At 47.8% G+C, this 27,374-nt stretch overlaps 1 protein-coding gene across 2 annotated transcripts in view; it reads left to right on the plus strand.

Annotated features, from left to right (window-relative positions):
* The window catches only part of SESTD1 (SEC14 and spectrin domain containing 1), a 422,952-nt gene that overhangs the window by 386,023 nt on the left and 9,555 nt on the right, over positions 1-27,374 (plus strand). For both annotated transcript variants that reach the window (XM_085645200.1, XM_085645201.1), the window contains exon 17: positions 22,322-22,443. In XM_085645200.1, the coding sequence (XP_085501326.1) occupies positions 22,322-22,443 (122 nt within the window). The remainder of the gene's footprint in view (positions 1-22,321; positions 22,444-27,374) is intronic.

The raw sequence follows: 27,374 nt of genomic DNA on the forward strand, positions 1-27,374 counted from the left end.
ACCGATGTTGCAGATTTATGACTCATAAGCTGACTTCCTTATTGTTAAAAAACTACCCTCTTTCTCATAATGAGCTTTATTTTGACCCTAGCATTTCACTGTTCGTTTCAGATATCCAGTCTGGAATTTAGATATTGAGCATGCATTTCTCAAAAGATTTAAATGTAGTTCTGGAAGAAAATCAGACAAGATTTTGTAGAAAGGGATGTGACGCATTGAATGGGCTCCCACTTTCCCTCTTAGAAGACCAGTGCTATTTAAAATGGCGATTCCCGTTCCTATTTCAGTGTGGCATTTATGGTCCCGCAGACGTCTTCACTAGACTTGATGGTATGGTTTGAGCTCTAATTTCGGACAGAGGAACACCACATATTTCTCTGCCTACCTTGCGTTGAGGTTTATACCTTGATGACATCACTCTGCCAGTTTTTTGCAGATACTTCTGGGCCTCTCAGCTGGTAGTACTAATTGAAAGGGCTTTTTCGCCACAACAGGACAGTCAGCGTATGTGGATAGATTTGTACTGAAACAAGGGGGTTACCTCAGTGCCCTTCTTGTGAAGAAGGTGCCCGAAAGGTTACCAGGTCAAGCTGAGCTGTGGGTGCCTAGAAAGTGAAAACAGAAAGAATAGATAGGATGTAGGGTGGTTGTCACCTCAGTAATGATGCTTTGGGACATAGCCATACATAGAAACCTATGTTACCTTGAAGAGTTCAGACAATGGGGCATGTGTAATGAGTGTTGTATGCAGGCGAGAGGGCATGAAAACATTCGAGAGTTTGCGGGCAAAGTTGCGCTTATTAGGGATTTTGCTACAAAGCTGCAGCATGCCTTGGGAAATCTATGAGCAGTTTGGCAGTAATCCCATATTATTCTGCATGGGAGTTTAGGTTATTGGCTTAACCTCTCCTTAAAAAGTTGTCATTATTAATATGTAAAACGATGATTAACAATGTCTTCAAGATGTGGGGGAACTGAAACTTCACTTGGAGTCTGATATTGGCTGGCGGGGTGATACAGATTGTAATTAAGATAAGGTTTACAAAAGAGAGTGTACCATTAGATTGGTGTACTAGGAGGTCCAGTTAATAGTTCACCAAGTGTACTACACTCGTTGCATCTCAGGAAGTTCGGCAGAGTACATAATAGCACGTTTGACAAACAGCAGGGTACTTTGGTTTACCCACTATGTCAGTGCCCTCAAATAGTGACCTAGTAGAATAGGGTTATTAACTACCTGGTGATGGTTCATTGAATCAGAGTACCCTTAAATGTTAAAATAATATTGCTGGGCATATAGAAATTCTTCGGTCACATAGGGTTGATGATGGCTCAAATATATATTGCTAGTTTTGGGGCTAGACCTGAACCACCGAACTGTTGTGAACAAATATGGATTGATGCATGTCCGCTAAAAGCAGAATCTTTTTTATGGATAATGTTGCGATTGCGTGTTGTAGTGGCTTCTAAACTGATAACCAACCAAGAGCAAAGTCAAGAACAAAAACATTGAATCGAAATAAAGAGCTTGGGAAATATTAATCTGAAAGAAACATGTAGTGATAGATTCCTTACCTTAGAATTACCCCCAGGCGTCAGACTGGATCTGGAAAGTTTTCGTCAGCAGTACCCCTGCGCTTCGGTAGGCGTCGTCGTGTGGCTCCGCATGCGTCGTTGGCTTCGGGATGACGCCGCTGGAGCTACTTAGATGCGCCCACGCGCGCTGACGTCAGTTCTTTCTTTTTCCACGCCAGCAAGCGTAGATCCAGGAAGAGCAAGTACCCCCAGTCACTTTTTGACTGAGTTTTTCCAAGGCCTTTTGTCTCAATTTCTTCGAGTCGACCGACTCCTGGTGTCGTAGGGATGCCCGGCTTTAAGAACTGTGGGGACTGTCACCGCATGATGTCGGTGATGGACCCGCACCGCGTGTGTCTCTACTGCCTAGGGCTCAACCACAACTCCGCGCCGCTCAAGGTCCTGGTCCTGTGGGAGTTTGAGGGACCGTTCGCGGAGCCTTCACCATCGTTCCTCTGGATCTAAGTCTTCTCACTCTGGGTCAGGTAAGCCGAAGCATTCCAAAAAGAAGTCAAAGAAGCGTTGTCGCTCCTCGACTTCCTGTCGCGGCTGAGGGTGCGGGTGGTGCAACCCCCACGGCTCCTGCGGAGCCTGTGACGTCGCCTCGATCCTACCCACCTTTTCCGGGTCCGTAGGCGACGCCTGCTCAGGTGCAAGAGTTTGTTGCTGCCATGGCCCGACTATTCCACCCCAACCTGTCCAGACTCCACCTCCTTGCGTGGAGATTGAGCGGCAGCAGTTGATGTCTTTTGACCTGCCTCCCGAAGTTTGTGATGTAATCTTGGCAGCCAGGCGTGCCTCCACTAAGACGGTACACACCTGCAGATGGAATACGTTTGGCATGGTGCACAGCAAAGGCTGTGGATCCCCTTTCTGCCCCTCTTTCAGAGGTCCTTTGATTCCTTCTTTCTTTGGCCCAGCAGGGCTCTGCTCTGAGAACTATCCAGGGCTATCTCTCGGCCATTTAAGCCTTTTTAAGGCTTCCAGATCAACCTTCCCTTTTCAAGTCCTCTGTTGTAAATAGATTCTTAAAAGGCATTACTCATCTTTTCCCTCCTGTTCCTTTCATAATGCCTCAGTGGGTCTTGAACCTGGTTCTGACATATCTGATGTGTGCTCCCTTTGAACAACTTCACAACTGTCCTCTTCGTCTTCTCACTTTAAAGACCGCTTTCCTGGTGGCCATCACCTCTGCCAGAAGTGAGTGAGCTCCAGGCTCTTTCTTCTAAACCTTCTTTTCTCTCTGTCCATCCGGACAAAGTGGTTCTAAGGACTCTTCCATCTTTTCTGCCAAAGGTTGTCACTGCCTTTCACATCGGGCAGACCATCACTTTGCCCACCTTCTTTCCGCCTCCGCATCCCTCAAAAGAGGAAGAGAGGCTTCACCGTCTGGACCCAAAACGTGCGCTCTCATTCTACCTAAACCGCACACAACAGGTCCGGATGAATGACCAGATCTTTGTTGGCTACGTGGGCGCCAAGAAAGGTCGGGCCGTGCACAATCAGACTATCTCTCTGTGGGTCGTTCTGTGCATAAAGGCTTCTTATTCTTTGGCTAAAAAAAACCTCCGGTGGGACTGCGCGTCCATTCTACCAGGTGATGGCAGCCACTACTGCTTTGGGATGGGGAGTTCCCTTGCATGACATCTGTCAGGCATCTACGTGGGCCTCGCTGCACACGTATACCAAGCACTACTGCCTGGACAGCCAAGTCCGGAGAGACGGCTTCTTTGGCCGTTCTGTTCTCCAGGACTTTCTGGTGTGATCTTGGTTCGCAGACCCACCACCGGGCTTGGTATTGCTGCGGTATGCATTCTAAGGTAAGGAATCTATCACTACAACATTTATACGCGACAGTATGGACCTCATTAAAGCCATTGAGGACAGACCATTCGACACCAACTCTGAACTCATGGAGGGATTGGACATAGTCTCTTTACACCAACATCCCCCATGTGGAAGGCCTAGCAGTGATTGAAAATTTGCTCCAAAACAGACCCAGACCAATCCATATCCCCACGGAATTTATCATGGATCTATTGCACATTGCCCTGGAGAGCAACTATTTTCTATACCGGGATACATTCTACCTACAAGTAACCCAACCCCATCTCAAATGTACATCTGATCACAGATCCAACGACTTACCATTCTTGGATATCACTATCCATGCTGAGGATGGCATTATTGGCACCTCACTTTATCGGAAACCTACGGAACGGAACACACTGTTACACAACTCCAGCTACCACCCGCGTGGCCTTAGGGACGGCCTACCATACGGCCAGTTCTTGCGAATCTGCAGAAACTGTAAATGGCGAAAAGATTACTTCCGTGAATCAGACATCCTCCGAGACAAATTGATCACCAGAGGGTACCCCCCACGCTTGGTCTCACGTGCCCGCAAAAGAGCCTGGTATTGCCACCAAGAACTTCTACTCACACCGCATGCCAAGAAAGTTAATACCAGAATCCCCTTGGTTACCAAATTTAGTCCCTGCAGCAATAAAGTCAAGAAGATTATCACAAGCAATTGGCCAATATTGAGATCCCAGCAATCGTTCACAGAACCGCCACTATTTTCCTACCAACGAGGGGACAATCTGGCCAATCATCTTGTCCAAGCCATCATTCGGCCAACCAAACCAACGCAACGGCATTCCATCACTGCTGCCTGGGGCCTACCTCCACCAATCAGACATTACTGATACCAGTCCTGCATTATGTGTGACCTCACATGCAATACCAAAGAATTTAAGGTCAACAACAAATCCTACCCACTCAAAACCTTCACCAATTGCCGATCACAGAATGCCATCTACGCTATCCGATGCCCCTGCGACCTCATCTATATCGGCCAAACGACCCAAATGGTGAAACAACGAATAATACAGCACAAAAGCAGAATCCATTGCAAAGTATCAACAGCCCCGCTGGTCTCGCATTACCTTGAAAAAACCACAGCGAACTAGACATCGCCTTGCAGGTGATTGACCAACCCCTACTACCCATCAGGGGTGGCAACCATCAGACACTCCTGAACAGGAGCGAATGTAAATGGATCGCTCGCTGTAACTCAGTCGACCAAGGCCTTACCAACATTGACGGGTGGAATAGTGCTGTACAAGTGTAATCCTTCACACTACATTCCCCGATAATACCTAACTCTGTTTCAATTCCTTCCTCTTAAAGAAGTTCACCCATTCTACCTTGTTGGTCCCCCTCGACACATAAACCTAGCCTTTATGCATATTTTTGACTCTCCAATGTTCTCTCCTAATTACATTTCATGTACGTTACATTTGCGCCAGAGATTGTAATTGCTCCAGCGTATTCGTTGGCTCCACGCCACAGTGTTTTACAATGCTTCATAACCTATGTTCATACCATGTCCACACCATTTAATATGTAATTTGTTTAATACCTGTTTAATATGCAACTTTTGATGCCTAGACACGTTGTCTTGTTTAGTAATCCCCTCCCTGTCTCCCTCTCCTGTGCGTCCTTCTACCACCCTCCGCTGTCATATCCAGCGTCATCCCTTACGCCCCTCTCACACCCGTCATTGACTACACTGGCCTACCCCACGTGACCTAGTGACGCGCTGCACCCGGAAGTGCTGCTCCTACTAGACCAGAGCTGATTCAGAATCCCATGAGACACCGTACTTCACCGCACACGAATGTGGTGGCCCGGCACTGATCGCTGCGTATCCCGTACGCTTGGATTCATTCCGCATCCCCACTGCTGACTATAACGGTAAGCTTGTTCCGCCGATATCCACAGCCCACACTCAAACCGTTCCCTCCTCCCGCATCTCCTTAACCACCGTCCCTTCCTTCTCCAGAACCCGGGTTCCCTCGTGGTTTTGACTCGGCACGGATTACTACGCACCGCACCGGCTTGATTCATTTTGTGCCGCTCTAAAGTTTTCTGCCATCGGTAAGTTCTCCTTGCTGCCCCTATTCCAGCTTCCTGACCTCCTCTCGCTCTCCATTAGCTAATCTTAACCCTTGGTTTACAGATAGCTGAATCTCCCCGTGGATTCGACCTGCAGTGGATCGGGGCTCCGACCACTCCCTCTACCAAACGCCCAATCGCTCCGGTTGGCAGATAGGTGAGTTCACGCACTCCCCGCTTCCTGTCGCCTAGCTGCCCGCGCTGCCAATGGTTTTTTCCCCCCTTCTCTGATCAGCGTTTCTTCCCCTGCTATCTTGCACTTAGGATCACCCAGTCGCGTCCTTCTCCTCCCTCTCGCTGACGCTACTCACAGCTACAGACTCGCGGCTTCCATTCCCACCTGCCCCACGCCCCGTCATCAGGCATCCTGTCATCAGGCTTTCCTGAACACCTCAACTTACGCGCTTTCTGTGCACTCAGATAGGCTTTTATCCACTGCCCTCTTCCCCTCGCTGACCTCGCACAGCCTGCCCCCCCCACCCTTTCCCACCCTGATATCTCCCTTTCCCACCCTATACAGCACTCAATTGGCAACCCAGTCCTGAAGATGATCCTGGCTCAATAGGATCGAAACGCCATCGACCAAACTTACAGCGCAATTCGCGGCGCACATTTCTTTATGGTTCACTGAAACATTTTGAACAAAACAAATTAATGCCTTAAACTTTTGATGCTGAACCATATAACTCTGTATATATCTGTTCGAGGCATATGAACTGCAGATTACACACTTGTGCATAGATCGCCATCTGGTGTTGGGCCCGGATGTTTGCAGTTTGTTTTTCCTCTTGGAAAGTCTTTGGAAGTCACGAGGTCGGTGACTCCTCCTTTGGATCGTATTGCGCATGGGCTTCGGCTCCCTCCTCAGATTGTTTTTTTCTGCCATGGGGCTCGGATGTAATCTTCGCGCTCCGGTTCCGAACAGCTTCCAGTTCGACGATCGACGCGCAATCCTCACCCCAAACCGCGGTATTGTTTCGATCGCGGTCTCCCCCACTCGACGCGCCTTCTCATCGGCACAGACCTTCGGTTACGGTCGTCGACGGCGGCCTTCGGGCCTCTCCAAGCTCCGGTCCTGGCTAATGGAAAGGACTCCATTTAAAAAGTGCCCTCGATGTGGGTCCAAATTTCCCCACACCGATCTCCACGAGGTATGCAATCTCTGCCTCTCCCCTGAACACGAGGCTCGAGACTGTCCGGCGTGTAAGTCTTTCCGGTCCAAAAAGACTATTCGGGACCGAAGAGCCAGAAGAGCTATGGCGCACTCCTCGACGACGATTCCGGACGACATCTTCGGAGAAGGCATCGACGCTCCAAAGCGCTACACTGACGAGGGCCTCGTCAGTGCTTCCGAAGCAGACGACTCAGATGTGGAGGACATCACCCCGGCACAGAGGGTCGTGAGTACTGATCCCCCCCCCCCCACACCCCTGCCGGCACCGAAAAAGGCTCCGGTCACACCTTCACCTCCGGGCCTAGGCAAGCCCAAGGACACTGCTTCCAACACCGCACCTTCGGGCCCGGTAAAGAAGCCAAGCAAGCCTTCCGGAGGATCGGGCTCGAGCCAGCCTACCGTCGGTGCCGATAAACACGCTTCGGCACCGAAAAAGAAGCCGACCTCCATATCAACACCGAGCCCCGCACCGAAGCACTCGGGGTCGAAACCCAGCTCTTCGGCACCGACACCACCTTCGGTACCGACCAAAGCACACAAGGCCACCGGCACCGACCCTTCGAGGCCGAAACCCTTTCGGCGCCGACCAAGCGTCCGGAGGATCCCAAACCGGGATCCAAGCAGCAAACCGGCACGGAAAAGCCTAAAAAGCCAACGGCACTGACGCTTCCAGCGCCGACGGACCGATCAGCCTCACCAGACCTATTTACGCCGGATCCCTTGCAAAAAACACTCACCAAGGATCCAAAAACTGGACATTTGACACTCTCTACCAAAAAGAGACATTTGGAGAAGCCTGCTCCACCTCCACCTCCAAAGAGGAAGGACTCTGCTACCTCTCCGTTCAGAATACCTTCGCCACCGGAAGACTCATTGGGGTTCCACCATCTACTGCAAAGGGCGGCACACTATCACGGGGTAGACTTGCATACCGACCCCGTGGAGGAAGATTTCCTCCTTGACACATTCAACACCACACATAGGTCTACCTCCATATTGCCTATGCTCAAAGGAGTGGTAAAGCATGCGCCAGAAGTTTTTAAGGACCCAGTTAGGGCCAGGGTCATTAACCCGCGCATAGAAAAAAAATACAAAGCTGCTCCCACAGATCCCTCCTACATCAGAGGGCCAGTGCCACTAGATTCTCTAGTGGTATCCACTGCACGTAAAAGAGCAAATTCACAGGCATCAGGCGAAGCACCACCACCTGACAAAGAGTCAAAGCTACTGGACGCATCAGGAAAGCGTACTGCGTCACAAGCAGCCAATATGTGGCGTATCGCCAATACTCAAGCCCTATTGGCCAGATATGACGGGGCACATTATGACGAGTTAGAAAGCATAATGCACCACCTCCCTGAAAAATAAGCTAGGGCCAACAAACTAATTCAGGAGGGTAAGACTATTACTAACACCTCCATACGTTGTGCCCTAGATGCAGCAGACACAGCTTCCAGGGCCATCAATACCAGCGTCCTCCTCCGTCGCCATGATTGGCTAAGAATATCAGGATTTAAACTGGAGGTACAAGCCTCCATCCTTAACCATCCCTTTGACCAGGAACATCTATTTGGCACAAAAGTGGATGAGGCCCTAGAAAAAATGAAGGATACCATACAGTCACACCCTCCTAGACGCTCCTTTCGCCGCTCTTCCTTTCGAAGTACGTCTAGAGGCTACTCCTCAGACACCGCGTCCACTTCATACAAATCCCCTACTCAGTCCACCTTCACAAGGGGTTATCAAAGAGGCGACTATAGGGGTAACAATAATAAAGGCCGAGGCAAAACAAACAACGCCCGCTCTGCCACACCGCCTACACAATGACTTCCCCCCGCTCCCCCCAGACCATTCCACTCCGGTCGGGGGCAGACTCCAACATTTCCTTCCGTCCTGGGCTACCGTCACCTCAGACAAATGGGTAACGCAGATAATTCGGTCAGGGTAATGCCTAGAACTAATAGCTACCCCCCCAACCATTCCACCCAGGCAGCGCCCAATGTCACAAGAACATCTAATACTCCTAAAGCAGGAGGTAATCTCCCTCCTACAGAAACAGGCACTAGAACCCGTTCCTACCAACCAACAAAATATGGGAGTCTACTCCCTATATTTCCTCATACCAATAAGGGACGAGACTCTGCGACCCATCCTAGATCTCCGGCCCCTAAACACATGCATACACTCAGACCATTTTCATATGGTGACGCTTCAGCAGGTACTTCCGCTCCTCTCCCAAAACGACTTTTTGACCACTTTAGACCTAAAAGACGCTTATTTCCACATTCCAGTGCACAAAGCTCACCGGAAGTACCTCAGATTTGTAGTGGACGGACAACACTACCAATTCAAAGTGCTCCCGTTCGGAGTCACAACAGCCCCAGGGGTATCCATCAAGTGCCTGGCAGTACATTTGCGAAGACAACACATTCACGTCTTCCCATACTTGGACGACTGGCTGATAAAAGCCAGGTCATACAATCCGTGTGTACAACACACCTCCACCACTATTCAACTACTCCACCAACTGGGCTTCACAGTAAACCACCAGAAGTCCCACGTACAACCATCCCACATAAAACAATACCTCGGTGCCACCATAGACACCTCAAGAGCATTAGCCTACCCCAAACCTGCCAGGATTGCAAGCATTCAAGCTCTACGCACAAAATTCATACCACAACACTCCCTTCCAGCTCGAGTGTTTATGCAACTAATAGGGATGATGGCCTCTTGCATCGAATACAAAGTAGAAGCTGATAATCTGGCAAAGAAATTGTATGCAAGATCGTACCCCAGAAGGATTGTTGAAAGTGCGAAGAAACGATCTCGTAATACACCCAGAGAGGCCCTACTTGAGACATACCGGAAAGAAGAGCCAGATGCTCTCATATGTGTTACCACCTATAACAGATCGTCCAACGAAATTAAGAAAATTATCAACAAAAAGTGGTCAGTTCTTACGTCCAATCAACTAAAATATGAGAAGCCAATGTTCTCTTTTAAACGGAACAAAAGTCTGAGGGATTCTCTCGTTCATACAGATTTCAAGAAACCAAAAACACAATTCAGAAAACAGACAACACTATGGAATCTACCGATGGTCACTGGACATTACCCATGCGGTACTTGCGTGGTTTGCCCATTTACAGAACAGACTAGAGAAATAGATCTGGGAATGTCATACCCGTGGGAACAGCGATCACATACGAATTGCAATACAGATAATGTCATCTATCTGATAAAATGTCCCTGCCAACTCATGTATGTGGGAATGACAGGAAGAAAAATCAAAGTGCGTATATGTGAGCATAGGAGCACGATCAGAAGGGCTATTACGTCTACCAAATTGACTGCACATTACATAGAACAAAAACACACAGATTCAGATTTGTGGTGGACAATCATTGAGAAAGTTAGTGGGGACGGCGACATGTCCAAAACCCTACTAGAACGTGAACAACGATGGGTTTATAGACTCAAAACCCACATTATTGGATTAAACGATTCAATACCGTGGAATCAACTCACTCAGAGATAATATTCAGTATGAATAGCACAACTGAAACATAACCCCACATTCAAATCTCATAGATATAATCATACTCTAACTTGAAACCAATAGTTATGGATACTAGAGACTGAATGTTCTCACCCTGCAGCAACCAATGGCTAGATCACCTGTGTATGTATCTTTATTTTAAGACCAATAGCCTTTGCGCCTACAACGACGCGAACAGGTTGGGGTGTGCGGGGGGTTGTGTCTCGAAGATATTTAAATATTGAACCAACAACTATTCTCTTGAGCGGATCGTCTGAGAACTAGAGGGTGGTCCCCTATGGATATCCCATAACTCGATTTTTCAACCAGACTCCCAAATCCGAGGAGCACAAAACATATCGAGATTACAATCTCTCGTCAGATAGTTCAGGCATATGGGTTTATACCGATCGTCTGTAGTGATAACCGGTAATTGCGCCGGCTATTGTGCCGGGTATATCACCTCTGATGTATTAAGGTGAAATAGACATGAGAATACGTAGTCACATTAAAACACGCATCAGTATATTGATAAAGTTTTGTTTGAAAATAAGTCTCAAAGAAAGTATCAACAGACACCCACCAAGCCCGCAACTACATTTCCCATGAGTCTCGATGAGTCGACAGATCTAGAGACAGGATACGGAAGTAGGCGGGGCAACAGTCAGTAGCGAAGTGGTTATTAAAAGCGTCCAAATGAAACGGAACAGCACCCCAAGCAGTGGAACCACCACCGAATAGGTTGTTACGAGGGGCAGGACCCTTGATGGCGTGAGTAAAATGCTGATGAATGACCACAACGCTAAGGTATGAGAATAGAGCTGGTCCCCTCGCGGGATCCAGCACCGAACATTACTCTAAACGAACTTTTTCTGTTTATGTTTTTGTGTGTGCCTCTATATGTACGCTCACTTGATGACCATCCCTTCATGACTAACTGGGATATTTACATCTCATTGGGGCAATGATACTCACGCTTACGATCACGAAGTGTTTGACTACAGGGCTACCCCAGTTACGGTAGTCTTCCACTTGGAGTTGATACCCCTCAAAAAACGGGGTAAGAATGCACGTATGAGAGAGAGAGAAAGTATATACGTATGTAAGAGCGCGAATGGTGAGCATGTCATCACGCGATCATGTTATGTGTACAGAGATATATATATTTATGTATATAAATAACCACGGCGATTTTCTTGCACAGTTTATAGTTTTTTTCACTAGAGGACTACACGGGTGCTAGTACATTATATAGACTTACACCTTTGAATAAAAGGAGTTAGGATGCGGCATACAGCCGCCACAAAAAACCAGGTAACACGCAAATAAGAACGTGTGAGAAAATCAGAGTGTTTTTTTCACCCACCACCCGGAACTGTCTGTTGTCTTCACCTTGCTTGAGTTGAAACGCACGTCTGCAGACATGAACTTTCCTGGAACTCCATATGTAATTATATGTGGTGTCTTTTTCTTTTTTTCCCCCCTCCCTTTTTTTCTTTTTGTCTCCTTGTTTCTCTACCTAGAGGGAGTGAAATACAAGACTAATTAGTCTATGACAATTGATGAGGAGCGTTAGTCGCCCTCATCCCGAATAGTGCAGGGAATTCTTCTGCCTTGACCTAATCCAGGGGGCACTTTTTCCACCCTGAAGAAAGTCCAGCACCCTTTATGGGGCCCAGCAGGACTGAAACATGTTGGCTATAGGGTCTTAGGACCATAATATCCCATTTTGACCCTAACATTGTATTTTATTTTCACCACTGACAGTTCCAAGAATAAAAGGGATACTGGGAACTGCTGTGGCTTTTAATCTTTATCCCCCTGGCCAAAAAACATCTTCATAAGAGCTCCCTGAGATATGGTCGAGCCCACCTCGACTTATAGGGGTCGAGGTGTCCCGATGATGAAGCATGACACCCCTAGGGTGTGTGAGGGAATATAAAACAAAAGGAGTTGCCTCCTTCCCCACTGAATAGTGGTGTTTATTTCCAATCTTCATTGAGGGGTCGTAACATCTGAAAATTCTAGGTCTGTTCAAATTTAACTCATAATTTCACCTCTGAGTTAGTGGTGGGGAGTACTTGTTGGTAGAACAGGCCTCTTGCATCTTCATAGTACCTCATGCAAGACTCTAGATGCGTCCTCGCCAAGAGTGCTTAGCGCAACAATGGAACCAGACCCAGGGTCAATTAACAGATCTGGTGTTGGTAGACGGTCGCACCCATCGCTCTCTGCAGTGGTGGAAGGTCGACCGTTCCTGGACCCGGTTCCGCAAATAGTACTGACAACGGACGCATCGCTCTCCGGCTGGGGAGCTCATCTACTACATCTCACCACACAGGGCAAGCGGACACCTCAACAAAAGTTACTCCATATCAACCATCTGGAGTTACTAGCAATCTTCTTAGCCCTAAAATCTTTTCAAACCCAAATTTCAGGCAAGGCTGTCCTGATCCGCACAGACAACATGACAGCCATGTATTATATTCAAAAACAAGCCGGCACACACTCTCCACAGCTCTCTCAACTAGCACAGAGCATATGGAGATGGGCAATACCCCACAAAATCTTTCTCCTAGCTCAGCATGTCCCAGGAGTCCAAAACACAGTGGCAGATCTGCTCAGAAGGCACACACAACAGATCCACGAGTGGGAGCTTCACCGGCAAGTTCTTCACCCGTACTTTCAAATGTGGGGGCATCCACAGATAGACCTCTTCGCCACCCACGAAAACGCCAAATGCCCAAGCTTCGCCGCCAGATACCCACTCCCATTGTCCAAAGGAAATGCGATATGGATGAACTGGTCAGCCAGATTTGCGTACGCTTTTCCGCCTCTCCCACTCATTCCACTGGTGGTGCGCAAACTACAACAAAACTCCCTCACACTAATCCTAGTAGCTCCAACGTGGGCCAGACAACCGTTGTATACCACACTGCTGGAACTATCGGTAGTACCGCACCAAAAACTACACCTCTCTCCACACCTCTTAACCCAGAACCATGGAGAGATCAAACACCCGAACCCAGTGCAGCTCAACCTTGCAATCTGGCTCCTGAAATCCTAGAATTCGGGTACCTAAATCTTCCCCCTGACTGTTTGAACGTCATCAAAGAAGCTGGAAGACCTACCACTAGAGCGTGCTACGCCGCCAAGTGGAAACGTTTTGTTGTTTATTGCCATAACAACACCATCAATCCCCTGGACATTCAACACATCATAGGGTTCGAGGCATGTGGGCTGCTGAATTCATATCTGTGCATAGATCGCCGCCTAGTGTTGGGTCCGGATGATTGCACATTGTTGTCCTGGAAGAGTCTTCGAAGTATCACGAGATAGGTGGCTCCTCCCCTGGACTACAGTGCGCATGGGCATCCCCTCCATCCTCGTCGGTATTGTTTTCGCTCGGCGCCGAGTTATTTCATCGAAGTTAGCCATTTGCCCTTCGACGTCCAAGGCCCGAGCGGGATCGATGATGGAACCAAAGACTTCCAATAGCCCCTTCAAGCGTTGACCCCTGTGCAACGCGAAGTATGCTCGCTTCGACATGCACCCGGTGTGCAACAAGTGCCTCTCTCCAACCCACGACGAAGCCACCTGTATGGCGTGTTCCAGGTTTCGCTCCAAGAAAACCCTTCACATTCGTCGAGCAGCTCGGCTCGAGGCGCAGAAAGCGGCGCCGAACCCGGACAACATCTTCGGGACCGAAGATGAGGCGGTCGTGGACCTTGAAGTTCGGGGAGAGATATCGGATACGGCGTCAGGAGCGCGACTCCGACTATGATGCGGAAGACGAACATATATTAGAAGACGAAGACGACGTCGTCGAACAGGTAGGAGACGACGAAGGGGCCCTTGGGGCCGAAGAGGATGGCTCAGAAGATGAGCTAGGCCCACAAATCGGTACAGGGCCCACGGAGACAATTGATAAGGCTCAGGTCGCGGGATCGCCACAAGGCCTTACCCAAGACCATTCCTCTCGTTCTTCCGCCCCGCATAAAGGCCCGGCGTCGAACTATCCCAAAGAGCCGTCGGTATCGAGGACGCCATCACTCGATCAACGGGAATCGAAACTGAAAGCGACGGCACCGAAATCGAAACCGAAAGGGAAAGAGTCTCTCATCGGCAGCGAGGCCTCGAAGCCCTCGGAGCCGAAGACACAAAAGAAGGCGGTCGACGCCGACAAATGTCATGGGGACGTCGAGCCGAGGGCGACGCTGAAGATCAAGGTCAAGGTTGCCGACCCGAAACTTTCGGCGCCGAGGATCGTCCACTCCGAAATGGAGAGCGACCCTCAAGAGCCAACCCATTCCCATCGTGTCCAGAAGACGACGTCGGGGACAGGGGTTGATGCCACAACGAAGAAGGCGTCGAGGGACCGTGTCCAATCCACACCCTCTCCCTTTGTAAAGCAAAAGGTGTCGGAGTCGTTGGCACGCATCCACGACAAGGCTTCCGTGCCGGGCGCAACCATAGCCCCCCAGCAGAAGACAGTCAGCACGGTGCACATCGCGTCGACGCACATCAAGTTCGGGCTCCCGCCAGCAGTGCGACCGAAGATGTTCGACGCCAAGAAAGGTCTCAACCCGCAAGACGGTGGCGAACCGAAGAAGAATGTCAATGCACCGACAGAAGTTCAAATGGGACTGAAAACTGTGGCAGTACCTCACGAACATGAGGATCCGAAGCAATTCATCAACGCCAACACTGGTAGACTTTCCATTTACAAGAGGAAAATAGTACCAGAGACACCAATGGAGCCATACAAGATTCCATTAAAGAAGAAAAAAACCACATCACCAATTCTGGTGGAACATATTCAATATGGTGCCCCAGATCCTCAGTCATTCTCACCAACACACTCTGATATGGATGTTGGAGATACTGGTGATATGGAGGACACTTATCCTGTAGACACTGACCCTGAAGATCAAACCCAACCTTGGGTGGACAATACTGGTGCAGGAGACAATACTGCTCCAGACACTCAAGCATATGTGGTGAAAACATCTCCTACAGAGGATACTGCTGCTTTTAATGCATTAATTGAACGAGCTGCTAACAATCATGACGTACAGCTCCACACTGATCCTATTGAAGACGACTTTCTAATGGATACATTTTCTGTATCAGAAAGATCTGTTAAAACTCTGCCTATGCTAAAGGGGGTCCTCAAACAAGCCAATTACATTTTTAAGGAGACCACTAGGGCTAGGGTTCTCAACCCTAGAATTGAGAAGAAATATAGGCCAGCTCCTGTGGACCCTGCCTATATAAAAGGACAATTGCCTTTGGACTCGTTGGTGGTTTCCAATGCTCGGAAGAGAGCCAACTCCCAGACAACGGGTGATGCTCCTCCCCCCCGACAAGGAGTCTAAGGTCTTGGAGACATCTGGAAAGAGGGTTGCTGCCCAAGCAGCTAACATCTGGAGAATTGACAACACTCAGGCACTTCTGGCTCGATACGACAGGGCGCATTATGATACCCTAGAAACACTACTACAGCACCTCCCAGATCAGTATAAGGAAGGCGCAGAGTCACTTATTAGAGAGGGGAAGCTTATTAGCAACGCTTCCATTAAGTGTGCTCTTGACGCACCTGACACTGCAGCTAGGGCCATCAACACCAGCGTCATGCTACGAAGGCATGCTTGGTTGAGAATCTCAGGATTCAAACCTGAAATACAAACCACTATCCTCAATCAACCGGTCAACCCTGACTCCCTCTTTAGCCCCGAGGTTGACACCACCTTGGAAAAACTCAAAAACGATACGGAGACTGCAAAGTCTATGGGGGCTCTGCAATCACAGCAGTTTAGGAGTGGGTCTTTTCGTCGCTCTAGCACCAGAGGACCATCTAAGAACCAGAACTCCCAACAGTCGCAGTACTCTAAAGGAGGTACACAAACCACCTATAATAAAAATAATAGAGGTGGATACCGTGGCAACAACGTCAAAGGCAAAGGCCGCGGAAACAACAGCTCCAGGTCCTCTGCCACCAACAAACAGTGACGCCTTGTCACTGCCCCCCGACCACGTAACACCTGTCGGGGGGAGACTCCAAAAGTTCCTGCCGGTCTGGGAATACATCACTACAGACAGGTGGGTAAGAGATATTATCCAGTACGGTTATTGTCTGGAGTTCACGTCCACTCCACCCAACATACCACCAAGACACCATCATATGTCCGCAGAGCACTTGCACTTATTCCAACAGGAAGTTCTCAGTATGCTCCAAAAAGGAGCCATAGAACTCGTGCCTGCGAAGGAACGGGGATCCGGGGTGTACTCCCTGTATTTTCTGATCCCCAAAAAGGACGGATCTCTCAGACCCATACTAGATCTAAGACCTCTAAACCGTTACATTCTGTCAGAGCATTTTCACATGCTCACTCTGCAACAAGTACTACCATTGCTCAGTCAGGGAGACTTTCTCGCAACATTAGACCTCAAAGATGCGTATTTCCATATACCCATACACCCATCACACAGAAAATATCTCCGGTTCACTGTTCTCAATCAACATTACCAGTTCAAGGTCCTCCCTTTCGGAGTAACAATGGTGCCCAGAGTGTTCACCAAGTGCCTAGCGACAGTAGCGGCACACTTAAGGAGACAGCACATGCATGTCTATCCGTATCTGGACGACTGGCTTATCCAGGGAAAGTCAGCCCGGCAGTGTGCCAACCACATGTCCCGCACTATTCACCTTCTTCACAGCCTGGGATTCTCACTGAATTATCCAAAGTCCCACCTTCAACCCTCCCACGTACAGCAGTACCTATGCACGACCATAAACACTCTGGCGGCCACGGCACAGCCCAATTCAGTGAGGATCAACAGCATGCAGTTGCTCATAAAAAGGTTCAAACCTCAACACTTGCTACAGGCACAAGTGTTTATGCAGTTGATAGGCATGATGGCCTCCTGCATCTTCATAGTCCCGCACGCGAGATTACATATGCGCCCGCTTCAGGAGTGCTTAGCACGTCAGTGGAATCAGGCCCACGGACAGTTGAAAGACCTAGTGTTGGTGAGCGGTCGGGCATACAACTCTCTGCATTGGTGGAATCCACAAAACCTTTGCAAGGGCCGACCGTTCCAGGAGCCTGTTCCACAAATCATACTGACGGCGGACGTGTCTCTCCAGGGATGGGGAGCTCATGTACTCCATTACACAGTGCAAGGACTATGGACTACGCAACAGAGGAGGATGCACATCAACCTTTTGGAACTGATGGCAATCTTCCTTGCAATGAAAGCATTCAAAGTACACTTGTGCAACAAGGTCGTGTTGATCCGAACGGACAACATGACTGCCATGTACTACATACAGAAGCAGGGAGGAACACACTCGCCACAGTTGTCTCATCTGGCTCAGAGCATGTGGAAGTGGGCCATTCAGAGGAACATCTTCCTCATGGCGGAACACCTCCCGGGCAAGGACAACCAGATGGCGGACCTGCTCAGCAGACACAGCCACCAAATGCACGAGTGGGAGATACACCCATCAGTACTCCAGCTGTACTTCCAACAGTGGGGTCATCCAGAGATAGACCTATTCGCCACAAGGGAAAACGCAAAATGCCCAAACTTTGCCGCCAGGTTCCCACATCCACAGTCGCAGGGCAATGCAATATGGATGAACTGGTCCGGCAGATTTGCGTACGCTTTTCCCCCAGCACCATTAATACCGCTGGTGGCACGCAAACTCAAGCAACACTCGATGACGCTCATCCTGGTTGCTCCAACGTGGGCACGTCAGCCGTGGTACACCACGTTTCTGGAACTCTCCGTGGTACCGCATCAAAGGCTACGGCTCACACCCACACTTTTAATGCAGAGCCATGACGAAATTCAGCACCCAGATCCGCAACAGCTGAACCTGGCGATCTGGCTCCTGAGATCTTAGAGTTTGGCTACCTAAACTTGCCTCCAGAATGTATGAATATCATCAAGGAGGCGAGGAGACCCACTACCAGAGCATGCTATGCGGCCAAATGGAAAAGATTTGTCATTTATTGTAAAAATAATGACATAAATCCGCTGGATGCGTCAACTCAAAACATTATCTGTTATTTATTACACTTATACAGATGCAATCTGGCATACAATTCCATCCGTATCCATTTAACCGCACTAGCAGCTTACCTTCAGAACAGGCAGCACCTCTCACTATTCAAAGTGCCTGCCATCAAAGCTTTCCTGGAGGGCCTCAAACGTGTAATTCCCCCCAGACACCCCCCGTCACCAGTCTGGAACTTAAATGTGGTCCTCACCAGACTCATGGGACCACCTTTTGAACCTCTACACTCCTGTGAGATTCAATTTCTAACATGGAAGGTAGCTTTCCTAGTTGCCATTACTTCTCTGAGACGAGTTAGTGAACTTCAGGCACTAACCATTCAAGAGCCATTTATACAAGTTCATGCAAACAGGGTCGTACTACGCACCAACCCTACTTTCATGCCCAAGGTAGTTTCGCAGTTCCATATGAACCAATCCATAGAACTACCAGTGTTTTACCCTAATCCTGAGAATGTAGCCGAGAGAATGCTCCACACACTTGATGTCAAACGAGCTCTCATATACTATATTGATAGAACACAAGGTTTCAGGAGGACAAAACAACTATTTGTTGCCTTTTCTCCGCAGCACAAAGGCAACCCCATTTCCAAAGCAGTAATAGCTCGGTGGATAGTTAAGTGTATACAAATTTGCTATGAAAAAGCTAAGCGCACGCTAACAGTTCCCCCAAGAGCCCACTCCACACGAAAGTTGGGGGCCTCCATGGCTTTCCTGGGAAATATTCCTTTAGAGGAGATATGTAGAGCAGCCACATGGTCCACTATACATACCTTTACAAAACACTACTGTGTAGATGTACACTCACGACAGCAAGCAGCTGTAGGACAGGCTGTTCTCAAAACTCTTTTTCAGACTGCTGCAGCTCGCACGGGTAGCCGCCGCTAAATGGAGGGACTGCTATATAATCTATGCACAGATATGAATTCAGCAGCCCACATGCCTCGAACCGAATATGCTACTTACCAGTATGCATCTGTTCTTGGCATGTAGGGCTGCTGACATTCATATCGCCCACCCTCCTCCCCGGCGCCTGTAGCAGCTGTAGCATTCAGTAATTACTAGTTAGCATGGTCATCATTCACTGTATTACACTTTATCTATGCCACAATGGCGAAAAACAATCTGAGGATGGAGGGGATGCCCATGCACACTGTAGTCCAGGGGAGGAGCCACCTATCTCGTGATACTTCGAAGACTCTTCCAGGACAACAATGTGCAATCATCCGGACCCAACACTAGGCGGCGATCTATGCACAGATATGAATGTCAGCAGCCCTACATGCCAAGAACAGATGCATACTCGTAAGTAGCATATTCGCTACTTACTCCACCTACAAAGGTGCAATCTAGCCTATACGTCCATTCGATTACACCTCGCAGCTATTGCAGCTTACCTACAAAACAGGCAACATCTATCACTCTTTAGAGTACCTGCCATTAAAGCCTTCATGGAAGGCATTAAAAGAATAATTTCCCCCAGAGTGCCACCCTCACCTGTGTGGAACTTAAATATCGTTCTCACAAGGCTAATGGGGCCTCCCTTCGAACCTCTGCACAAATGCGAACTACAATTTCTAACATGGAAAACCGCTTTTCTTGTAGCCATCACTTCCCTTAGAAGGGTCAGTGAGATACAGGCACTTACCATTCAAGAACCTTTTCTTCAAATGCACCACAACCTGGGCGATATCCCAAAAGCTGACAAAAGTAAGCAGCTACGTGGGTCTACGCCACACACTTTTACATAGCATTATTGTGTGGATGTTCTTGCATGCCAACAAGCTAACGTGGGTCAGGCAGTGCTGCTTACACTTTTCCAAACAACTGCAACACCCACAGGTTCGCCACCACTTTTGGAGGGCACTGCTTTACAGTCTATGCAAAGCATGTCTATCACCAGCCACACATGCCTCGAAGGGATTATGTTACTTACCCTGTAAGCATCTGTTTTTGCATGTAGTTCGGTAGATTCACTTGCACCCACCCTCCCCCCCGGACACCTGTGGTTGTTGCAGTTTCTTTAAACTTTTCATATGCATGGACATCTCTTTACTGATACTTACACTCCATTCTCATCCGTCTGTGGGAAAACAGTCTAGCAAATGGAGTTGATACCCATGCGCATTATCACCAAGAGGAGGAGTCACTTGACCTTGATACTCAAAAGACTTCATCGCAGAAAAACAACCTGCACACATCCAAACCCAACACTAGATGGCAGGAGTATGCAAAGCATGTGAATCTACAGCACTACGTGCCAAGAACAGATGTTTACAGGGTAAGAAACATAATCCTTTTGTTGCAATTAGGGTGGAGCAGCATACACCTATATTTTCAGTGTCCTAGTGTGTGACATTATGGCACTCTGTGGTTAGAATACCAAGTGGCTGAGATGTAATCCACACAATACTCTCATTATGAATGAAAGGTCTATGCCGTGAATGAAGATGTGGCTGGTTGTTGTAATGGAAATATCTTGGCACCTTGTGTGTGTCCCAGGTAAGCAACCAAGCAGTCTGTATCTTTTCCCTTATTGTAGTTTCCCATCTGTGGAGTGGAAGCATTTAATTTGTTGCTTCGGTTTAGCAGACGTGTTTCCAACTTGGTTTTAAAATAATTGACAATGCCTTTGTAACAATTCTAATAATTATCTTTATTTTAAAGTGATTTTATTCTTATTAAGCATTTAATTTGTTGCTTTGTTAGCAGACGTGTTTCCAACTTGGTTTTAAAATAATTAACAATGCCTTTGTAACAATTCTAATAATTATCTTTATTTTAAAGTGATTTTATTCTTATTATTTACATCACCAGGGTTGTAAAATACTGGGAACAGCAGAATATGGGTACATTTGAGTGTAACAAAAGAGTAATGAGGTTGAAACTAAAAGTCAGTAAATCTTGATAAATGGCATGCTAACCATTGTTATAAATTAATTGCTCTTTACTGGAGGGTGCACTCCAAGCTATTCCTTTGGTTTTTGTGATCCTGGCATGGTTAATTATCTGTCAGCTAAGCCCTAAGCTCAGTAACTGTTTATTTATGAGTTACTGTTCATTTTTGGTACTGCGTTGCTGCCACTTGGTCCTTTTGCTTCTGTAGTTGAGGACCCTCTTCACGTCAGTGTAGTTCAGGGGTCATCAACCTTACCAGTAATTAGAGCTACTTGTGTTCGATGAAAATCATCCTGAGCTACTAATTATTATTAGTGTTATGCCCCATCAGACAAGTCGACATTGGGAGGCAAGATGGCGACCGTGTAGGTGTGCAGCGGGTCACTCTTCTCTCCCTGCTCCCTCATCAAAGGGAAATGCAGTTGGTAGCCAGTATAATCCGGGCTTAAAAATAAACCCAATGCCACTTAACGTGGAATGAAGAGAAAGCGGCAGCTCTCCTGCGGTCACGAAGTTCTGAAAGGATGGGTCAACTCGTCGATTCATTATCAGAGTGATGTTCTCTACTGGCTCTAGAAGTGGGTTAGTTTTGGAAAGAATGGTGTAAAAGTGGTGTGTCACCTGTTCTACCTTAATAGAAGGAGAGGAAGATAATCAAGTTACTACCTGGGAAAGCCGTAACTTTTTCTGCTGCGGTCAGCACAAGAGGCACAACAGCCATCATATCTTCATTTCCACGACAGTGGGTTGCTGCAATGGTGATCATTTGCATAAAGTAGCGGGGTTTATGATTATAAGATGAAGAGTAATGTTATCTGTGATGGTGGCTGTGGTCTGAAGCGAGAGTGCAGCATGTGGCTCAATGTGTCAGAGGAGTTTTTTTGTTTTTTTTAACTAATTTGGTTTTAACTCCTTGTGGTAACTCAAGTTTGTTTTCAATCCATCTTCTGTGGATGGAGAACACCAGTGACATAGCTCACACCTGAAATGGATGACATCCAGACTGTTCTTTGAATTAAAAATGAGTTTTTTTTTAAACAGTTCTTTTATGTCATTATCATGTTATCATATTCCTTACTTTATTGCAGATTTTGCAGTATTGTCCGGATCAACCTGAAGACATCAATGACCTGGACCAATATGATGAAGTTGAAGCAGTGGGCAAATCACTTTTGGATAGATTAACTATGCCTGTTGTTTATCCTGATGGGTAAGACATATGCATATGTGGTATAGTAGTATGTTTTACAAAGATCCGCAAAACAAATTCATCACAGAAGCAGAAATCTGTCTGATTAAATGTGTTGTCCTTTTTTCCTTAAAATAGCAAATATTATGACTGAAGCAGCATTTCTACGAATCAGCGTATCTGATTGGTTGAGACACTTTTAAATCCAGATACTGTGTTTCAGACAGGTAGTCCTGGTTTCTGATGGATATTTACATACCTGTAGATTCCTCACCTTTAGAGTATTCACTAGACTGTATCTAGAGGTGTTCATATCAGTACTGTCATGCATGCTTAGGTGGAGTTGTGCGGCACTGCATTGGCATCGTTCTGCCCTGGAAGTGATGTAGTGGCGCATATATATGCTTACGGCCTGTGTGCTGACATCAGCTCCTTTCTTTCCGCTCCTTGGTACATGAATCCTGTGCTCCGCTCCCTTTTCGTCAGTTGACCTATTCTTTCAAAATTGTCTTATCCAGTGTACATGAGAAATATGACCCCACTGAAAACTATAGGTCAAATTGTGACGCAACAGTCAGAAATGTATGTCAATGACAGACGCACACAAGGTCTGCCCTGGTGGTTAGCCTTTTGAGACGACTTCAAGACTTGCGAGGAATGTGCCCTTAATTTACTTACGATTCCCTAATAGATGGTACTACATGTACCCAGGGCATGTAAATTAAATGCTACTTACGGACTGCAGCCCTCATTTTGCCACCCACTAAAGTAGAAGTGTAAAACCTGCCTTAAGACCTGCCACTGCAGCTCGAGCTATTAGTTTTAAACTGCCATTTCGACCTGGTAGGCCCTAAATGCTCTTAGGAAAGGTGCATGGCATTTAAAAAGCAGGTCATGTGTATTTAATATTTTACATGCCTTGACAGTGAAAAACCTCCACAGTCCTTTTTCGCTGTGGCAAGGCTGGCTTTCCCATAGGAAAACACTGGCTTACACTATAACAACTTACAGTGCTTAGTTTCAGTTTGGGAGCAGCTCGGAGAATGGTTCAAGGAATCATTTTAATAGTAATTTAAAATTAAACGTAATGGTCCAGTCGGATTTTATATTACTATTTTGAAAATGATACTTTTGGAAAGTTGTCATTTTCCTGCCTAAGCCGAAAGAGGCCTTTCTGTCAGTGTTCCAGTGTCCCTGACTTCCGATGGTGGTGAGATGTGGATTGCTGCCAAACAGTGGACAAAGGGTTTGGATGCAGAGAGATGTTTTTCTTCCTTGACCCGGATGGCCTGGGGGAGATGTACCCAGCACTTTCCTGAGCTTCACAGGATACCCATCTTGTCACTTGCCGATGTAGTAAACACCAAGGCTTGCCTCCATTTTGTGTTGTTAGTCAGTTTGACTCCAAACCAGTGGTAGGGTGGAACTGCCCTAGAACTGGTTTGGAGTGACCACAAGGAACGGTTTACCATTATCATAGCCACACCTCTGGATGAGAATGGGAAGCTCTGACCAGTGGAAGAAAGTGTCTGCCATGTTGGATTTAGGTAGAGAGGGGCATGGAGGGATAGCTTACAGTAAAGCACACAGAACATTCTTCAAAAGTGGGGTAGGGTGTCCTCTGGAAACTTTTAATACATTGGCTAGGGAGTGGGCAGGCGTTTCCTGACACTGGGCATCCAGAGCACCCTCTTCAGAACACTCCTGGGCTTCTGAAGATTTTAAGGACTGTCCTGCTGTCTGCAACCTGAAGGAAGACAGGACCTGCTTGTCTTGAACCCAGGACCCGAAAAGTGATTCCAAGTGTCAGTTGGCTGACCTGTTTGAGCTACAGGGACATAACAGGCATCCATAGGCATTACCCTGAAACTATCCACCTGACCAGTACTAAGTAGACCTGCCCTGGACCCTAGTGTTGGCTTCTGCCGGAATGAGTCTTAACCCTCAAGTTGACTCTGCCCAAGTCAAGGACCCTTGGCTGGTGTTTGGGTGTTCTCCTCTTGTTCCCAAACTGCAAGATCTGGGACAGAGAAACTTTTTGCCAACTTTCTGCCTGGAGAAGTGTGAGGTACCGGATCACCGTTGAAGCCGTTGAATCGTCAGTCGTCCTTAGCTAGCTGGTTCACCTTGTTGAATGAGATCTGACTTAGAAAAAAGTCCAAAAGTAGAGGGCTTCAACAGGACCAATGCTGAACAACAAGTGGACAATGAGGCCTTCATGATCATGGACTTCAGAGATTCTCTGTCCGAACTTAAATTTTTCACCAGGATGAACATGGTCCATGTATCCGACCCATGCTGCATCGTGACTAGTCTAGCGTGACCAGATAACTGTGGTTGGTACGTTATACTTTTTGGCACTATTTTTAGTTCATAGTTTGAATATTCATATCTTCAGTTCTGCTTCGATTTTTGTCATTGTGGTGTCTTTTTGTTAATTAAAATGTACTCTATTTTTCGAATTTGGTTCGGGATTTTCCTTGGGTTTTGTTTTTACTTTATTACTGCTGAAGTACTTTATAAATACTTTTCACATTCCTCTGACTGCTTTGTGCCAAGCTACCAGATAGTTAAGCACAGTGACATTGGTGATTCACCCTGATAAGGATTATGATTATTATTTGAGGTGGGTTTCCACCCCGCTTAGCTAATGCTACCAATTTCTGACGAAGTTGAAGCGGGACTCTACCCCATCCACTGGTCTCTGTCTAAAAAGAAGGTGAGAGGGCATCAAGGTGCAAATTAATCTCACTTACGATCCTCGATCGAGAAGTCAATTCCATAACAGGCCCTGCTCTGCCCTGAGTTTCTTGGGTCTTTGGCGACACCAGAACAGGTCTTGGCCTTTAGGGGGACCATGCAGCATATTTATGACACTTATGTGGCTCCCTCTAGGTAGCTTTCAGGAATTACTGCTTGCGGGTTCGCCCTCTGCACCACCAGAATCCCTTGAATCCACCTCTGGGTACACATCGACTCTGGTACTGACTTCTTCTGTGGTTCCAAGATCTGTGATGTTTCCACCTTCATTGACACCTGTCCCAAAGTCACTGGTGCATGAGGCCAAGCACCTGCCGACTGAGGTGCCCAAACCAGTCTCGACTTCAATGAGATTGTGCTATGATTCCTCTCCAGTGTACCTGGTTCCTATATGTTCTGACTTGGAAAAAAGATTTCTACCATGGAGCCTTTCTCAGAGGCTCCATCATCTTTTTGACTCCGATTCTGACTAGACTTTGCCACCACCTCACAATTTATTTATTTATTGAGTTTTATAAAGCGCTGGCTAGACCCGAAGTTATCAGTGCGTTTTACATGAGGTACCACAAAGTTACAAAATTACAACAGTTAACAGGTTACATAAGTTTCTAGTAGAACATTTAGAGAGCATAGGAGTTGAGATAAATAGAGGGTAGAGGGGTAAGGTAAAGGGGTAGGAGGGAGATACGACTGCGAGACGAAGGACAGTCTGCCCCAAGTCCGGCTGGGTAGGTGACAACCATGGGGGAAGTCCACGGCCCATCTCCTCTTTAGCGATCAGGTAGCTTCACCGGGCATCGGCCAAATAGCAAGGTCTCGGATTAAAAAAAAACATTTTAAAGAGCATATGAAGACAAGCAAGGGTAGGGTAATAGGGTAGGGGGAGAGTATGACGGAGAGATGAAGGAAAGTCTGCCCAAAGTCCGGCTGGGTAGGTGGCGGCCGAGGGGGAAGTCCACAACCCATCTCCTCTTTAGCTAACAGGTAGCTCCACCGGGCATCGGTCAGCTAGTTAGGTCTCAACGGTTGGAGGAAGATTACATGTGCCAGTCCAAGGGCTCCGGTGTGGGTGGAGGGGCTTCTCTATTTGCTGCAGACCAGTGGAGTGACAAGGGGGTGGGTGGAGGAAGGGCTTCTAGAGGGAGGAATGGAAGGTAGGAGCAAAGTTGTTTAGTCCGATTGTGTGGAGGCCATGTCAAGGTCAGGCACCCAGGTATTTTACGATCCCTCGATCGCTGCATCCTGATGATTGTGACTTGCGCGACCGCCATGTTAGAGTCGGGCATCCTCCTCCACGAGTATTTTCTCGCCTGGTTGTTGCACCGGAGGGGAAGCTCCTGAAAGTCTGTTGCGTGTAGTGTGGCCCAGGCGGCCGGGGTTCGTGCCGAGCATGGGAGGTAGTAGGTGTTAAGTTTAGTTGAGGGTAGTGGGGAGGACGGCCACTTGTCTGTGGTGTTCGTAGGGGGATAATCAGAGCTTTTGCCGCCTTTCCAGAGTTCAGGAGCCGTTCTGCTCCGAGCCGCTTCTATCGGCGGATTCCTTGCTGGAGAATAGCCCTCACATACCAGAGTTCATGACCTTGCCTTCCCACGGCGGCACAATGATCAGTACTGCCGGAAATGACAAAGAACTAGCGCTGTCGCTGTGGAGACATTCAGCCCCAGATCTCTGGTGTCCGCTCGAGTGCCCCACCAGGGGGGAGACCCGGACGTCGCTGCACCACCACCACAGGGGGGAATCGGTACCTGGCTCCCGGCCTCCGAGTGTGGTCGCAAAGGTCTCCGGGCGTTATCTTAGCTCACTCCTGTGCTTGGGGCTCCGCAGGGCATAACACGATTGATCAGGTTCACAGACAGGGTGTTTTTTGATCATTGAGAACAGCCAGCATTCCGATTGCGGGAATTGTGCATCCAGTGGGATTTTATCGTGGTGAAGCGCCGCTCCGGATACTAGAGAGCGGGTCAACCACGGAGCTTCAGTTCAGTGCGGCCATCATAGTCGCTGGCTCCTCCTACTCCCCACAATGCTGAGGGTGATGATGGGAACGCTTTACCTCATTATGATAACAGTGTTCGCATGGATTTGCAGGGGGTGAATAAGCTTGATACTTATGCTGATGCTGGGTTGATTTTGCCCCTCGACCTCCAACAGAGAAGAGTGCTTAATCTGCAATTGTGATTAGACATCGGGCT

Source organism: Triturus cristatus, chromosome 3_1, assembly GCF_964204655.1.
Source record: "Triturus cristatus chromosome 3_1, aTriCri1.1, whole genome shotgun sequence".
In the NCBI taxonomy this organism is placed as follows: Eukaryota; Metazoa; Chordata; class Amphibia; order Caudata; family Salamandridae; genus Triturus; species Triturus cristatus.